The following is an 18,110-nucleotide window of genomic DNA, read 5'->3' on the forward strand; positions in this document are numbered from 1 at the left end:
TGTGGTGCTGTCTATGTGTCCACGTGTGTGTTTGTTTAACACTAGAATAAATAAATTACACCAGCTGTTACAGACTGGAATCAAATCTATGTTTTTATTCTAAAATAGTAAGAATACGAGCAGCTCAGTTCTCAAAACGGACTTGTCTGGGATCGAACCCGTGAAGTTCAGATTGCCACTCAAGAGCTGATACCGTTGCGCCACCACAGCGCTCTTAGCAAATGCGTGTCAATATCGCACTCTAACGCGGGTTGTTTTTCTGCCGTTATATTTTTGAATAAAAGTGTATTTGTTCTGTTATATTTTGTACCTTTTGTTAAAGTGTTTCTTTGATATTTGGACTTCAGGCTTTACACATTATAAACTTCATGTCTACATTTTGTCAATTATGACTGAAACATGAAAAACGTTTCTGTTTTAACGATGTGTGTACATAGATCTATGTAGACACGGAACACACATGAAACTGGGTGGGGTGGAGGATGTGATAGCAGGCTGCTTGCTGTTTGCTGCTTAGCCACAAATTTAGAAGACAAAAGACGCTGACGGAGAGGTGTGAAGCGTTTTAAGGTGAGACGGATCTACAAGTTTTTTCGTAGGCTCTGGTAATTCTAGTGTTAATGTGTTTAAGGGGATTGACGCCCTCTGCACAGAACGGTTTTGACTTTCAGTTCCTGCTGCTCAGATGGGCTTTAACTCCTTGTGTCTGCGATTAAGATAAACAGGCTAACGTGCAGGAAGGGCGGCTAATCAGATTTGTGTTATACTAATCTGAAACAAATAGGAATTTGATTGACTAGAGAGAAATAAGTAGGGGTGGTAAGAAGGCCTGCAGTGTCTGCTCCAGGCCATTACGTATGCCGCTCAGCTCAGTCACTGCTTTGTGTTTGCTGTCCTGCCAGTCAATTCCAAAAGTGTGTAAAAGGCTGAGCCTGATGGTCACGAATGTCTCAGCCTCTCTTTAAAGCGTCTTTGACTTGTTAATTTCATATCTCACTGCCGTTTTGCTGTTTTCCACAGTGCCTGCCTCCAAAACGTCCCAATTTACCTGCCAGTTTGTTCAGCTCAAAGGTGGAGGTGGAAGAGGAGGAGGAAGAAGAAGAGGAAGAGGAGGAGGAGGAAGCGCATGCACATACTGGGGCATCTACTGCACAAAAGACCAGCAAGGGAAATCCTCTTGAGCCGGCTAATGTGTACCCCGCTGGTGAGCTATTGTGTTACCATACTTAAGAACATTCAGTCCATGGAGTTTGTCTGTTTAGCTAATAGCTGAGCTGTCCCCAAACCTCAAACTGGCCCTTCTTAACGGTTGTCAATGGATCTCCTTCAACTCCATGTCACGGAGGTTTGTTACCAGATTCCCACAATTCTCCCTGGCCTCAGTCCTAAACACACTTCCCTTTAATTTCCACTGATGTCCTTGAGTATGCAACACACCATTTAGTTGAAAGAATTCCGCTGGATCTGCTTGAGGACTAAAAAAGACCTGGATTGAGGGTCCATGCAGTCCCCTCTGCTCAGCCTAAACCGGTTTAACTCTCTGAAACTGTCAAAGCTTGACATGTCCTTAAGTCCCATGATGCACCTGGTTGCTCTCCTCTGCACAGCTTCAAGTGCTGCTGTGTCTTTCTTGTGTTGTGGTGACCAGAATGGCACACCACACTCCAGATCCGGTCACATTAGTATATTAGAGTATATAATGTCCCTCGATTTGTATTAAACAGCTTTTTATGATATAACCTAACGTTTTCCTTTTCCTTTTTTGTCACTTCATTAACCCCTAAATCCTTCTCAGAGGTTGCTCTCTGTAGCTCAGTGTCTCCCGTCTTGTATTTATAATTGACGTTCCTGTTGCCTACGTGTTTGCTCAGTACTGAGGCTTGTCCAAGTCTTTTTGGATCCTTTCTTACTGCCTTCTCAGTGTCTGCCATCCCTCTAGTTTTAGTGTCATCTGTGAAGCTTGCTAACTACACCACAATCAATGCCATTAATGTAAATCAGAAAAAAGTAACGGGACACAGGACAAACCCCCTGGGGGACTTCACGGATGATCCCACTCCATTTTCCTCTTATCTCCTGCCGGTTAACCAACTCGAGCTCCCGTTTTGTAGGTTACCTCTGATGCTTGCAGCCTCTAGTTTCAGAATTCATCTTCGGGGTCCCACCAAGTCGAAGGCTTTGTGAAAGTCAAAGTCAATTCTGTCGTTTGCTTTGCTTGTGTCAACTCCTGCAGAAGAAAATCTGAAAGGTTGGTGTGGCAGAACCTTCCTCTCCTAAACCCATGCTGGCTGTTGAGTAGTGTGTTATTTTTATACAGTATGTTTATTTCTTAATACAGTTACTTAAGACGCAATAATAATAATGCATTTTATTTATATACCACCTTTCTCATGCTCAACACACTTGGCTTTCTTTCACTCCGAGTATTTAATTTTCACAATTAATAAAAACTAGCCATCCCCTGTGGCTCTGCCCACTTAGTAGTGAAACAGGACAGCGTGGAGGGTCCTGCCCGGCTTCCCACTCCTGACTTCAGGCTTCCCCCTCCCCTCGGCCTGCAGCCTCTGTCTCAGATTAGCGTGAATATAGATATAAATATAGAGTTTGATGAGAGAAGTCGCAAGCACATTCTAGAAAAAAACAAACCCCAAACTAATTACATTAAGTAGTTCTCTTGTGAAAAGCGGACAGACAGACAGACAGACGTTGGATTTTATATTTATACTAGCCGTCCCCCGTGGCTCCGCCCACGTAGTAGTCAAACAGGACAATCAGGAGGGCCCCGCCCACTCCAGATATCACGTTTCTCCTTCCCCTTGGCCCACAGCCTCTGTCTCAGATTACAACAAATAAATCGTTCCTGCAACTGAGCTATGATACTTAGTGCGATGAGAGAAATCGCAAAATCAAGCAAATTCTAGAAAAAGACCCGATCTAAATCCATTAAGTAGTTCTCTTCTGAAAAGCAGACATACTGACGTTGGATTTTAATTTTTATACCAGCCATCCCCTGTGGCTCCACCCACATAGTAGTGAAACAGGACAGTGAGGAGGGCCCCGCCCACTGCTGATGTCATGCCTCCCTCTCCCCTCGGCATGCAGCCTCTGTCTCAGATTAGCGTGATTGAATATCACTCCTGCCAGCAAACTATGATTCTTAGCGCAATGAGAGAAGTCGCAAAATCAACTGGAATGTCCAAGCAAAATCTAGAAAAAAACCCAATCTAAATCCGTTAAGTAGTTCTCTCGTGAAAAGCGGACAGACAGACAGACGTTGTATTTTATATATAGAGAGATAATAATAATAATCCATTATCCAACCCGCTATATCCTAACTACAGGGTCACGGGGGTCTGCTGGAGCTAGTCCCAGCCAACACAGGGCGCAAGGCAGGAAACAAACCCCGGGCAGGGTGCCAGCCCACCACAGGGCACGCACACACACCAGGCACAATTTAGGATTGCCAATGCACCTAACCTGCATGTCTTTGGAATGTGGGAGGAAAATGGTGTACCTGGAGGAAACCCACACAGACACGGGAAGAACATGCAAACACCATGCAGGGAGGACCCGGGAAGTGAACCCGGGTCTGCTAACTGCAAGGCAGCAGCTCTACCCACTGCGCCACCATGCTGCCCAATAATAATAATAATTCTTTACATTAATATAGTGCTTTTTCCACTCCTCAAAGTGCTGTCCATGTAGGGAGGACCCGGGAAGCGAACCCACAAACTCCTTACTGCAAAGCAGCAGCACCACCACTGTGCCTTAACTATAACTTAACTGTTATTTTAGAGCGCCTGTTAACTTCTTTTCTCCAAACACTTAATTGTTGAAAGTTCCTGACATGGCTTAAGCCATTTTAGGATTATTTTTTTTTAATAGAGACACATAGTGTTCCTGCTGTAAAGGATTGCCCGGCCACAGACAGACACGACAATGCAGTGTCCACCACACACACGTTTATTTAACATTCACTATATACAATGTTTACAAATATGTAGTCCTTGGTTCTCTCGGGCACCTCCATTCCTGCCATGCAAGCTCTGTCCTTCTTCCACCCGACTCCGGCTCTCTGATTGGAGCGAGGCGGCCCCTTTTATCTCGTCCTGGATATGCTCCAGGTGCCTGATGATGTACTTCCGGCAGCACTCTCCAGTGTGGCAGAAGTGCTGCCCTTGCACCCGGAAGCACTCTGGGCATAAACCATCCCTGGTCTGTCAGCACTTCCTGGTATCCCGGAAGTGCTGCCCCCCAGGGATCAAGGACCGGCCAGGTTCCCAGGGAAAAGAAGTGCTGCTCTCCCGGTTCCACCCTTCTCCAGGCATCCCGGCGGGGCAGGGTTCCTGGCCATCTATCACACTGCTAAAGCCTGATTTATACCGCTGCATAGCCCGACACACTACGTGTCACGTCAAACCGCCCCCTATGCACTCCCCTAAGGCTGTGATTGGCCAGTTTGGTGACTACCTATTTCCTGAAATGCATTTCCGTTCGCCTTCTACTATTCTTAAGTCAACATGGAGCAGACTGAGAAAATACTTGTCAAAGAAGTTTGAAAAACTCTTTTTTAATTTATTTGATACCGCATTACAGCACTACAAAATGCAATCAGATGATAATAAATATCAGCTAATGTCGGTTTGGAAATTGGTGAATGTATGAAAAGGTGGAAAAAGTATCAGGGACATATCCGTTCACCTACAGTAGAAAATGTGTATCAAGACTTGAGGTGATCCTGTGGGCAATGACTGCCTGCATATTGTTTTTTTCGCTCCTAACTGGCATCACATGTGAAGCACGGAGAAATAGATCAAACATGCATGCTATCAAATACCGCCAACTACCATTCAGGCATCTGCCAGCAGCCTGGCATGACACAGAAGTATAAACTACTTTTGACAGCGTAGCCTCGATAGAGACTTATAAATCAGCCTTAGGAGATGTAGTGCGTGATATCAACTTGAGGTGGCAGTAGTGGACAAATACACATGTCTCGTCAAAGCCTAATATTTAACCCAATGTTTGTGACAAAATAATCCCAGTTTTTGTTTTTGCACAAGTGATTCTTTGTATCAAAATTAATGTATATTTATATATATATACAGTAATTCCTCTTCGATCATGGGGGTTGCGTTCCAGAACCCCCAGCGATAGATGGAAATCTGTGAAGTAGAAACCATATGTTTTTGTAGTTATTTTTATATATTTTAAGCCCTTAGAAACTCTCCCACACTGTTAACATTATTAGAGCCCTCTAGACATGAAATAACACCCTTTAGTCAAACGTTTAAACTGTGCTCCATGACAAGACAGAGATGACAGTTCTTTCTCACAATTAAAAGAATGCAAACATATCTTCCTCTTCAAGGTTCTCCGTCAGGAGCAGAGAGTTTCAGAGAGAGAGAGCGCTCGCTAAGAAAAGCAAAAATCAAAAAATCAATACGTGCTTTAAGTATGCAGAAGCACCGCGATAAAGCGGCATTTTGTACAGGAGCGTCCGTATCCTCTAGTCAAACAGCCTCTGTGCAAACAGCCCCTCGGTCAGGCAGAGAGAGAGTGAGAGAGATAGAGAGATGCAAACAATCAAGCACCGCGCGGGAAGCATATCATATATCATTGAGGAATTTTAGTTAATACGTAATACACGCTCTGATTGGGTAGCTTCTAAGCATTCCGCCAGTAGCGTCCCTTGTATGAAATCAATTGGGCAAACAAACTGAGGAAGCAAGTACCATAAATTAAAAGACCCATTGTCCGCAGAAATCCGCGAACCAGCGAAAAATCTGTGATATATATTTAGATATGCTTACATTTAAAATCCGCGATGGAGTGAAAGTCGAAGCGCGATATAGAGAGGGATCACTGTGTGTGTATATATATATATATATAGATATTAAGCCCGTTAAAATAACGGGCGCTAAAACAGTAGTGCATAAACATTTGTATGAACAGTCTCTATTAAATGACAAGGGACCTTGTATGTGTCACTGTATTGTGTGCCTTTAATTTTCTCTCTCAGTAATACTGCTTTGTATTTCCGTGAAATGCCTGTAATTTTGTCTGACAGTAATACAATGGAACCTCGGCTCACAACCATAATTTGTTACAAAACTCTGGTCGAAATCCAATTTGGTTGTGAACCGAAGTAATTTCCCCCATAGGATTGTATGTAAATACAATTAATCAGACCGTATGAACTGTATGTAAATATATATTCTGTTAAGTTTTTAAGCACAAATATAGTTAACTATACCATAGAAAGCACAGCGTAATAGTAAACTAAATGTAAAAACATTGAATAAAACTAAGAAAACCTTGAACAACAGAGAAAACTAACACTGCAAGAGTTCACGCTATAGCCTTATGACCCGCTCGCTAAAAACTTTTTTTAATGAGTTTTAAGCACAGGGGGAAAATGAACATTTGAAAAATCTGTAATTTAATAAACAACCAAGAAAAGTAACATTGCAACAATGCACGCGCGCGCCTGTGTGTGCGTGTGTGTGTGTCTCTCTCGCAGGCCTGCGTGTGTGTGTGTGTCTCTTAAGCGCGCGCCTCTGTGTCTGTGTCTGTGTCGTGTGTGTGTGTGTGTGTGTGTGTGTGTGTGTGTGTGTCTGTCTGTCTGTCTGTCTGTCGCGTGTGCCTGTGTGTGACTCACGCGCGCCTGTGTGTGTGTCTGTCTCTCTCTCTGCACAGGGAATGCACAGGAAGAGACTGAACACGTGCTGTGTGGCCCCGCGCATGCGCACTTCACCAGAAGACACACACACGGACACCTGGACGCACACAAAGGTTTTATTAAAGAGGATAGATATATACAGTATATATATATATTTATTCAAAAACAAACAAGGTATTACTCTTTTTACAAAAATTTTAAGCATTGACCATTTCCCAGTTTTATTCATCTTTTGCCTCTGAGAGTGCATTCTGAGGGTTTGGGAAAGGCATAAGGTGTCAACGTCTGAGTGGGTAGCCGCTATTACCTGGCATATGTAATGACATGATTTATGTTACAGTGAATAGTACGGGCCACACAAACAAATGAAGGTTCATCCAGTTACCTTACCAGTAAGCCATCCACCATACACAGCACCATCATGTCTGCCAAAGCCACATTGCCTCAAAGTAAACCCAGGCCAACCCTGACATTTGTCACTCTTATCTTGGCATCACAGATGGCTTGTGTGCTAATGGAATTTAACAGCTTACAGGTAACAAAAGCAGCGTAATTCTCGTAAGGTGCTCATATTGCAATATGAGTGCAGTCAAGTGATCCAGTTACGTCGGGAGAACCGGTCACGGCTACAATGTGATATTTTATCTTCTTCTTCTTTCGGCTGCTCCCATTGGGGGTTGCCACAGCGAATCCTCTTCTTCCATATCTTTCTGTCCTCTGCATCTTGTTCTATTATACCCATCACCTGCATGTCCTTTCTCACCACAACCATAAACCTTTTTATGTTTCCAAAAAATAGTTCTGTTTACCAGATAAAACCTGGATGTAGTGCCTTGTCGCTCAATAAATGGCTTCTAACACAGCAGGCACGACAGAGTGAAACTTGACCAAGATATTCCCGACATGTCGGCCATTTCTCTGTCAAGTAATAACAGGTAGCCAACGTAATCTGACAAAAAGTTAGTGAGTATAGAAAGAAACCCCTGACATAGTTTTAGGAAGTCGCCGCGCACTGGAGAGATTCTGAAGGACTGGAAAATAACAAATGGTATCCCATTATAAAAAAAAGGGTGAGCGGGCAGATCAGAGCAACTATAGGCCAGTAAGCTTAATGTGCATCACAGGAAAATTAATGGAAGGAATTATTAAGGATAAGATTGAGCAACACCTGGCAAGGACAGGAGATATTAAGAACAGTCAACATGGGGTCAGAAGAGGGAGGTCGTGTTTTACTAACAGGCTGGAATTCTATGAGGAGGAAACAAAAGGAGACGATCAAAGTGGAGCAGATGAGATTATTGATGTGGACTTTCAGAAAGCATTTCATAAGGTGCCACATGAGAGGGTGGGCATCAAACTAAAAGAAGTGGCAGTTCAGGGTGATGTTTGTAGATTGGCACAGGATTAGCTCAGACACAGGAAGCAAAGGGCGACGGTGTGAGGAACCTCATTAGAATTGGCCGATGTTAAGAGTGGTGACCAGCAGGGGGCAGTGCTGGGGCCGCTGCTATTTTTAATATAAATAAATGATTTAGGTAGGAATATAAGGAACAAGCTGGTGAAGTTTGCAGATGATATCAAGAGGAGACCTGACTGAAGTGTTTAAAATGATGAAGGGTATTACTCCAGTGGATCAAGACGGTGACTTTAAAATGAGGTCACCAAGAACACGGAGACACAGTTGGAAAGTTGTGAAGGTTAAATTTCACACAAACATTAGGAAGTTTTTCTTTACACAAAGAACGATAGACACTTGGAATAAGCGACCAAGTAGTGTGGTAGACAGTAAGACGTTAGGGACTTTCAAAACTCGACTTGATGTTTTTTTGGAAGAAATAAGTGGATAGGATCGCAAGCTTTGTTGGGCTGAATGGCCTGTTCTCGTCTGGATTGTCCTAATGAAAGTGAAAGTGCGTAGCATTGGCTCTCTTAAAAGGGAACTAAATTAGAGTCGGTATGTCATGTTCCTCATGTTTGAGGTGTCAGACGTTTGTCACGTCAATGCAGGTTCTAATAAGGGCTCGTGATATGAATTATTATACGCGTGAGTCATCACTTTTCAGGTTTGTCCGTATTTTTCCTATTTGATCCAAGATGTCATCATGTCCCAGCTTCTCCAAAACGTTGCGGACGCATGGCTTAGTGTTACTGTAAATAAAAACACGTCCTCCCATCAAGTTGTCTTTCATAAAATCACAACCTTTGCATGCAAAGTTCTGTACGCACATTTGAATCCCCTTTTTGTGTGTATGTAAGCTTTATAAATGAGTAAGGTAGTTCATTTTTTGGAATTTTTATTGGTGTATTTCTTATTCTTTTTATATTTTTTCGTCATGAAGGTGACATCACCTTGACGCCATTTTGTATTCTATCTTGGCATAGCTGCCATGTTGTTTGTGGTTTCTGGACAGTGCATATCATCGTGACACACCTTGTACAGTGGTGTGAAAAACTATTTGCCCCCTTCCTGATTTCTTATTCTTTTACATGTTTGTCACACAAAATGTTTCTGATCATCAAACACATTTTACCATTAGTCAAATATAACACAAGTAAACACAAAATGCAGTTTTTAAATGATGGTTTTTATTATTTAGGGAGAAAAACAAATCCAAACCTACATGGCCTGTGTGAAAAAGCAATAACTGGTTGGGCCACCCTTAGCAGCAATAACTGCAATCAAGCGTTTGCGATAACTTGCAATGAGTCTTTTACGGCGCTTTGGAGGAATTTTGGCCCACTCATCTTTGCAGAATTGTTGTAATTCAGCTTTATTTGAGGGTTTTCTAGCATGAACCGCCTTTTTAAGGTCATGCCATAGCATCTCAATTGAATTCAGGTCAGGACTTTGACTAGGCCACTCCAAAGTCTTCATTTTGTTTTTCTTCAGCCATTCAGAGGTGGATTTGCTGGTGTGTTTAGGGTCATTGTCCTGTTGCAGCACCCAAGATCGCTTCAGCTTGAGTTGACGAACAGATGGCGGACATTCTCCTTCAGGATTTTTTGGTAGACAGTAGAATTCATGGTTCCATCTATCACAGCAAGCCTTCCAGGTCCTGAAGCAGCAAAACAACCCCAGACCATCACACTACCACCACCATACTTTACTGTTGGTATGATGTTCTTTTTCTGAAATGCTGTGTTCCTTTTACGCCAGATGTAACGGACATTTGCCTTCCAAAAAGTTCAACTTTTGTCTCATCAGTCCACAAGGTATTTTCCCAAAAGTCTTGGCAATCATTGAGATGTTTCTTAGCAAAATTGAGACGAGCCCTAATGTTCTTTTGCTTAACAGTGGTTTGCGTCTTGGAAATCTGCCATGCAGGCCGTTTTTGCCCAGTCTCTTTCTTATGGTGGAGTCGTGAACACTGACCTTAATTGAGGCAAGTGAGGCCTGCAGTTCTTTAGACGTTGTCCTGGGGTCTTTTGTGACCTCTCGGATGAGTCGTCTCTGCGCTCTTGGGGTAATTTTGGTCGGCCGGCCACTCCTGGGAAGGTTCACCACTGTTCCATGTTTTTGCCATTTGTGGATAATGGCTCTCACTGTGGTTCGCTGGAGTCCCAAAGCTTTAGAAATGGCTTTATAACCTTTACCAGACTGATAGATCTCAATGACTTCTGTTCTCATTTGTTCCTGAATTTCTTTGGATCTTGGCATGATGTCTAGCTTTTGAGGTGCTTTTGGTCTACTTCTCTGTGTCAGGCAGCTCCTATTGAAGTGATGTCTTGATTGAAACAGGTGTGGCAGTAATCAGGAAATTGAACTTAGGTGTGATACACCACAGTTAGGTGATTTTTGAACAAGGGGGCAATTACTTTTTCACACAGGGCCATGTAGGTTTGGATTTTTTTTCTCCCTAAATAATAAAAACCATCATTTAAAAACTGCATTTTGTGTTTACTTGTGTTATATTTGACTAATGGTTAAATGTGTTTGATGATCAGAAACATTTTGTGTGATAAACATGCAAAAGAATAAGAAATCAGGAAGGGGGCAAATACTTTTTCACACCACTGTATGTGGATTTGATCTTTTGTGACAGACTAGTTAGTGGAAAGCTCGCCCTTTTTTACTTTCTCAAGTATTGTCTTTCTTGTCTAATCATTGCTTGTGGTTATCATGGGCGCAATTCTTGACCTTTTGACGGCTTTTGTATTTTCATGCCTGCTTGGATGAAGATCTGCAGCACACTGGCTACTTGACATCAGACGCCTTTTAAGCAGCCCCTGATTTTTCATCTGGACATGTGCCAGTGCTGATAATTTAGTGAACGCAGTGGCCACAGAGTCACCTGACAAAAATGTTTTCTTGCTCCTTTTACAAGGTTCTGTGTATTTTTATTTTTAATTTTAGCTTCAGAAGACCCACTTGCTGATAATGAAGCTGATGTCAGAGAGGCCGAGCCAGGCAGGTCTAGAGAGGATGAGGATGTTCCTGAACGTTTAGCACTTGCCGCTGCTTCCAATGGTATGTTGTAACACTCGGGCCAACATATACAACACAATGAAACGCTAGACTCTCGGCATGAAATATGACGAGTTTGGTTCAGGACTACACAAACATCAAAATGTGCTAACCTGGTCTTCTCGTTGAAGTGACTGTAAATGAGGAAATAATGAAACAGTTTCAAAATGGTTTAACTAAACTACAGAGATGTTGGTCAGATGAATATCATACACACAAATGCTACCCTCCAGCATGCTGCTAATGTAATTCTTCAACACCTCTGTATGTACATTACTGGTTGAACGTTTTAGAGCACCTCAGTCATTCCAGTTTTTCTTCCAACGTAATCAGCTAAAATGCAATGAATGACCTAAAATGGTGAAAAGGTAAGCAGTAAACTGCCAGAGGTTTAAATTTAAAGTTTAGTTTAGCAAAAACTACAAGAAAAAGAGCTTCTGCAGTCTGTTCACAATTAACTGTAATCCAAAACTAGCAGGATGCCATGGCCATAGTACGTAAATTCGGGAAAGCCTGATTTATTTATCACTTTCACATGTAATCCTACTTGGGCGGAAATTCCACATGCACACTGCGTCTTTCAAGAAGTATTTCTTTCTTCTTGATTTCTGAATTCCTTTCTCACCGTTTTCCGTTCCTATTCTTACACCACCGTATGCTACGGCGGGCATCGACTAGTATTAGTAATAATAGTATAGGCTTCAGTATGTGTTCAGTTTGCTAAATGGAAAGAAGGAGCAGAGACATTAAGGGTTTGATCAAAGTCTTTGAGGATGGGGCCTACATAAACCCATTTGAAGACTTTCAGTTGGCACCAGTGACTTCAGGCATACATTGCAGTTTAAATTTGTCACATCTCCTATAAACACAAATTACACCACATTGCAGGGTGTTCTTGAAAATCGATCTGTAGAATACAGTATGTACAGTACACAATGGAGCAGTTGGTTTGACATCTCCTTTCTTGTAATTCCTAACCACAGTCATGACGCAATTAGAAAACCTTCACACAGATAAAAACCAGATGTAGGATGCCAAACCAGGACGTTTGATCCATGAGGCCACAGTGCTAACCGCTACAGTCATCCCAGCGGCTGATTAACAAGTCAAAGTGAACTTTATTGTCATCTCAACCATATACAAGTATACAGAGAGGCGAAATTGCAAAGCTCAGAGTCCACAGTGTAACAACATGAAGTGCAAATAAAAATTAAAATACAAACAAGATAAGACATTGTGGAAAGACAAGACCAATAAGTAGCAGCAATATGATGTGTAGTAAGCAACATGAACGTTGATGCAACAGCAGCGTTTATTGCTATCGCATGTTTTCATACAAATGATGGAGCGCAAAGTGCTTTACAAGATGAAGTAAGAAAAATAAGATTAGGCAATACTAAATAACAAAGAATAAAGTACGGTCTGATGGGCGGGAGGACAGAAAAACTAAATCTGTAGGGGTTCCAAGGCCACGAGACCACCCAGCCCCAACATCAATGATCTCAATCAGTCCTCATGGCTTTCAGGGTTCATGTGGAAAAATTAGAAGGTGATGGTCAGGTGGTCCTCCGGCCTTCAATCAATCAATGTAGGGACAGCATGGCGTCCCGATCAGGTGGTGGTGGCGCAGATCAGCACCACAGAAAATGAACAGCAGAGAAAAGTAGGGGTTAGGACAGATTGTGGAGCCATGATAGAAATGATAATCCAATGCATATACAGAATATCAGGGTTACACCAAAATGAAGCTCTGAGAAAGCCATGTTACAATAATCAGGTTTTCAGCAGTTTTTTAAAGTGCTCCACTGTATCAGCCTGGTGAATTCCTATTGGCAAGCTAATCCAGATTTGAGGTTCATAACAGCAGAAGGCCGCCTGCCCGCCTCACCACTTCTTTTGAGTTTAGCTCTTGGAATTCAAAGCAGACCCTCATTTGAAGATCTAAGGTTACGATTTGGAGTGTAAGGTGATTGACATTCCAGCGTGAGATTATTGACGGCTTTATAAACCATCAGCAGTAATTTAAAGTCAGTTCTAAATGGCACAGGTAACTAGTGTAACGACGCTAAGACTGGGGTGATGTGCTCGGATTTTCTTTTCCTAGTTAAGATTGTGGCAGCTGCATTCTGCACTCGTTGTAACCAATTGATGCCTTTCTTGGGTGGTCCTGAGAGGAGTGCGTTACAGTAATCTAGTCGACTGGTGGTTTGAGTCCTACCCATTTATTCAGATCCTGTCACCAGGCAAACATGGGGGAGCCCCTCCAGGATCAGTGCTGGGCCCTCTCCTCTTCTCCCTACACACCTCCACCTTGGGCCCTATCATCCAGTCCCGTAGTTTCTGTTATAGGTGCTATGCTAATAATTGGTGTTGCCGGGTCTCATGGGGCCATGCCCATCCAATCAGATTAGTAGACCCATCCAATAATATTCTTTCATATAAAATATATATGCATATTTGTAGATTCACAGAGAACTGAATAGTGGATTTTTTTGATTGATAGGCACCCTTCAAGTGAGTATGACGACATACTGTAGTCTAACTGGTTAATCTGCGTGGACAGTAACTCAACATTAGCTTTGGTGAGATGTTGTGTATATGTCGAATTCTAAGCAGACCCTCATTTGAAGATCTGAGTGTCTGATTTGGAGTGTAAGGTGATGGACATTCCAGCGTGACATTATTGAAGGCTTTATAAACCATTAGAAGTATTTTAAAGTCAATTCTAAATGGCACAGGTAACCAGTGCAGTGACGCTCAGACTGGTGTGATGTGCTCGGATTTTCTTTTCCTAGTTAAGATTTTAGTAGCTCCATTCTGCACTCGTCGTAACTGAGGAGTGCGTTACAGTAATCTAGTCGACTAAAAACAAGTGTCAACTCATTTTTCAGCATCTTGCAAAGTTATAAGGGATCAAACTTTTGCTATACTTTTATATTAACCCTCTCAAAATCCGCTTTAGTGCCGGTCGGTTTTTGTTTTCTAAGGCAGTCTTCAGATCAGAGCCGCAGCAAAGTCTTTGTGAATTCAGTTTTTTATTTTTCTGCTACTCAGTTTGCCTTTTCACTGAAAGTCTAACAGATGAGTTCACCAGGGACGTCCTCTCTTAAAATCAGGCAGGCTTTTAAAAAGTAAAATACGCTAACAAACAGCAAGTCAAGGCCCCAGTTAAAGGACACCAGTCGGGTACCCTAATGGTGTTTCGCACTGCTTGGCAGCATTAACTGGTGTCTGTCTGTTTAATGGTTTCTTTCCTCTGCGTTTTGTTTCAGTCTCTGTGAGACCCAAGGAAGTTGAAACTGAGAAGGCAGCGGGGTCTTCTGTGAAAAGGAAGAAGCCTTATGGTCCAAGCCGAGTGAGTATCCACTATGAAAATGACTGTAGATTGGCCTGCGTTCTGGGGGACCATAGCGTGTCTGTAATCTGTAGATGTCACTCTGCCGGTTTCTTCCTGTGACTCCAGATTTGGTCCGAAACTGCCATTGCTGCACAACAATGTGTGACAGTTCATATTCAAAAGCATGTGCTTGTTTAGGGTCTCACAGGGGGTCACTAGCGCAGAATGGTCCTTGTGGCATTTATATGACAAGTTTCCATAGCATCCACCATACCAGAATTGTTCATACCTGTGTCTGTATTGCTCTCCACCTTAATAAAGGGACAAGTGACCATCTGTGTGGCCGTTCAGTTGCTATGTCTCTGTCATTCCAAACGATGGCACATCTCAAACGTTTATAGTAATAACATGCTTTGCATTTGTCATTATAAAGTGATGGTGCATCATAAACACAAACACTGCTTTTACAAGTCCCATAGCCGCTGCTTGTGCCTTAGGTCAAGCTTATTAGTGCGCCAACCGACTATTCGGTAGCTAACCTACGTGGCTGGGTTGTTTCCCCCACCTTATGCCTAATTCGCCTTAATGGTGGCACCCGCCCTACCCATACCAAATGACATATGAGAGAAACAAATATATTGCACTTGTCATTCCAATAGATGGTGCATCACAAACATGAACACTGCGTGGATAAATCCCATACCAAATGACTTGTGTCAGAGACGAATGTATTGCATTTGTCATTCTAACAGATGGCACATCACAAACATTTTTTGTAATAAAATGCAGTGCACTTGTCATTCCAGTAGATGGCGCATCACAAACATGAATACTGCTTGGACAAATCCCATACCAAATGACTTGTGTCAGAGACATACACACTGAATGGTGCACTGCGTGTATCTTACGGAGTTAGTGCTTCTTCTCACAAATATCAACTTTAAATTTTTCTGTCACCTACTGTCTTCTTTCACTCATCTATTTTTCTACCATAAACACCTGATTGGTGGAGTGCTACTGTAGTGGTCTTCCTTCCATCTCAGCAGAGGACTTCTGAAGCTCTGTTATAGCGCATGACCTTTGGTTACTCAGTCACTTCCATGTCCAGAGCCCTTCTTGCCTGGTTACTGAATTTGGCCAGATGGCCAACTCTAGAAAGAGTCCTGGTGGTTCCAAACTTCTTCCATTTCACAATTAGTGAGGAGACTGTGCCCCTGGGAACACTCAAAGCTGTACAAATGATTTTCCCACCCTTGACCTTATCTATACCTCACCAAAGATTGGTCCTGGTGGTCTCCACAGAGTTCCTTGGACTCCATGGCTTGGTTTGGTGGGAATTGTGGGACCTTCCCTGCACAGGTACGTGTTGGGTTATGGGCCTTTCTAAAGGTGGCCCACTCAATTCAGTTGGCCACAGGTGGACGCATCTCAAGGATGCACCCGAGCACACTGGGATTGCCACTCAGAATACTTTTTATGAATGACAGGTTTGATTTGTAATCATTTTTCTGAACGCATGTCTTCACTTTGTCATGTTGGGTTATCAAAAGGTAGTTTGGTGATCAAAAATGTCAACAAATGAAATCTACCACACGATAAAGTGTGCAGAAAGTGAAGGAGTCTGAAGACCTTCTGAATCCACTGGCTTTGTTGTTTACTGGCAGCAGGTGGTCTTCCATTGCAATGCTGGTCTCGTAATTTATGTGAAATACATCCAAGAGCAGCCAGTTCTGTTCCTGTTTTTGTGTGCCGACATGTCCGCCCTCCTCATTACCTTCTTAGAAGTTCAGCTAATGGAGGGACGCTGGGCCGGGTGCCACACCAGCCTCCTGTGCCCTTTCATTGTCCCTGTTGTATCCATGTTGTGCTTTCACTTGTCACATTCCTTTCTGTTATCTTTTTCTCCCACAGCCCCCTGCAGCGGTCCTCTCTGCACAGTACCCTTCTGATGACCCCGACTACTGTGTCTGGATGCCCCCCAAAGGTGAGGTTGAAAGTTCTTTCCGCCTTGCTTTTTAAAATGTGAGGTCACAGTGCTGGTCGCTGAGGCTTGTCCTGTTTTCGCAGGTCAGAGTGGCGATGGCCGGACACATCTCAATGACAAGTATGGCTACTAGGGTGACCTGCGTGATGATGAGGACGATGATAAAGAGCAATGCTGGCAGATGACGGAGCTGCTGTCTTCTTTTTGGGTGATCTAGTTGGCTGGCTAAATGGGAAGCTTACCAAAGAGATCCTGAGGACGGCCTGGCAATTGACAGGAAGCCATAGTGCTGATCGATGGGTTTGTTTTCACAATTTGTTCCAGGTCAGAGTGGGCCGGTGGTCTTTTCCCACCACAGCTACAGGTTTGACCCCATTTAGGGCGATTAACTTTAGCAAAGCGAAATGGAAGGCTAAGCTAAGCCGCATCATTTCTTCTGTACTATAATGGAGGGGGCGCCACTTTGCTTTTCCTTTTATATTTAAACTCCGAGTGTCTGCCGTTCAGATGTTCTCCTTGTCTCCAGCTCGTTATTCACTTAGAGGGTCACTGCAGGGTCCGACATGAGCGACGCCGGCCACTCATTTTCAAGTCTGTTACCGTCAGGAGAGAGTCATTAGTGGGCCGTAGCGGCTCTCCGGGGGGCAACCTGATCTTGTGTCTGTAGGCTGCCCCCTTTGGGCCGGCATTGACATAACAGTCGGAAATTAAGTTGAGAGGGAGACGCAAATCCAGTTGCAGCATAAAAACTGGGAGGACAGCAAAATCCACACCGTCAGTCTCTTTATGTAAATCTTTTTTTTTTTAATTAATTTTGTAAAAATGTTTAATAAATTACAATTCTGTAAACGAGAAAACCCCTTTAACTTCAAACAGCAGTTCAACAATTACTGGGCTGATAAGGCTGGGCTCCGTTTGTCTTTGTTTTCTTGTCTGTTTAAGCAAACCTGTGTTGTCTTTATTTCTGTTCATTCTGTCAAGTAGCAATTTGTTAAGTTTGTATTTGTATTTGCAGCCGTGTGAAAAAGTAAGTGCACCCCATGGAAACGGTAGCCTTTGTCACCATATTGGAACAGGCTGGCATTGGATCTTCATGCAAACTGTGCCCAAAGAGTCAGTGGGGGGGACCCACCTGAGTGAATTCATCAAAGGTAATAACTAATGAGGGCTGTCATGTGACGAGAGGTAATGTGCTTATTCTCAATCGCTTATTCAGCAAAAATCACAATAGATGTAGTGGGGGAAAGCGTCAGTCCACCCGTGGCCTCTGAAGTGGGCACTTACAGTGGCGTGCAAAAGTATTCAACCCCATCCTAAAGATTTGTCCCCATCTTTACCCATTCAGTATTTTGAATGTGAACTCTTATGCTCAGAGGGGGCCTCGGGCTGACCAACCCCACGCAGGGCCGGTTATGTCAAACGCTGTTACCGGTATGTGTGGACTGTAGGAACTTAATAACAATAATGTTAACATACTGTACACCGGATTTTCTCATTACAGTATTCAGCTAAATTTTTTTCAAGATAACATGCGAACTTTATCAAAATATAACGGTATCTATTATAAAAAAAAATCTTGGAAGGTTGGAAGGAGACGTGACTTTTTCAGAGAGACACTTTCACGTCCTGCGAGAAATAAAAG

At 42.9% G+C, this 18,110-nt stretch overlaps 1 protein-coding gene across 2 annotated transcripts in view; it reads left to right on the forward strand.

The window, feature by feature from the left end:
• LOC120526389 (solute carrier family 4 member 1 adaptor protein) overlaps nucleotides 1-17,341 on the forward strand; it is a 53,647-nt gene extending 36,306 nt beyond the window's left edge. The window contains exons 9-13 of one of the 2 annotated variants that reach the window (XM_039749537.1): nucleotides 1,021-1,204; nucleotides 11,037-11,150; nucleotides 14,420-14,502; nucleotides 16,396-16,468; nucleotides 16,552-17,341. In XM_039749537.1, coding sequence (XP_039605471.1) covers nucleotides 1,021-1,204; nucleotides 11,037-11,150; nucleotides 14,420-14,502; nucleotides 16,396-16,468; nucleotides 16,552-16,601 — 504 coding nt within the window. In that variant the 3' untranslated portion in view covers nucleotides 16,602-17,341. The remainder of the gene's footprint in view (nucleotides 1-1,020; nucleotides 1,205-11,036; nucleotides 11,151-14,419; nucleotides 14,503-16,395; nucleotides 16,469-16,551) is intronic. The other variant, XM_039749538.1, reaches the window with a different exon arrangement.
• The last annotated feature ends 769 nt before the right edge of the window (nucleotides 17,342-18,110 follow it).

The sequence above is a fragment of the Polypterus senegalus genome, chromosome 3 (assembly GCF_016835505.1).
Source record: "Polypterus senegalus isolate Bchr_013 chromosome 3, ASM1683550v1, whole genome shotgun sequence".
Taxonomy (NCBI): Eukaryota; Metazoa; Chordata; class Cladistia; order Polypteriformes; family Polypteridae; genus Polypterus; species Polypterus senegalus.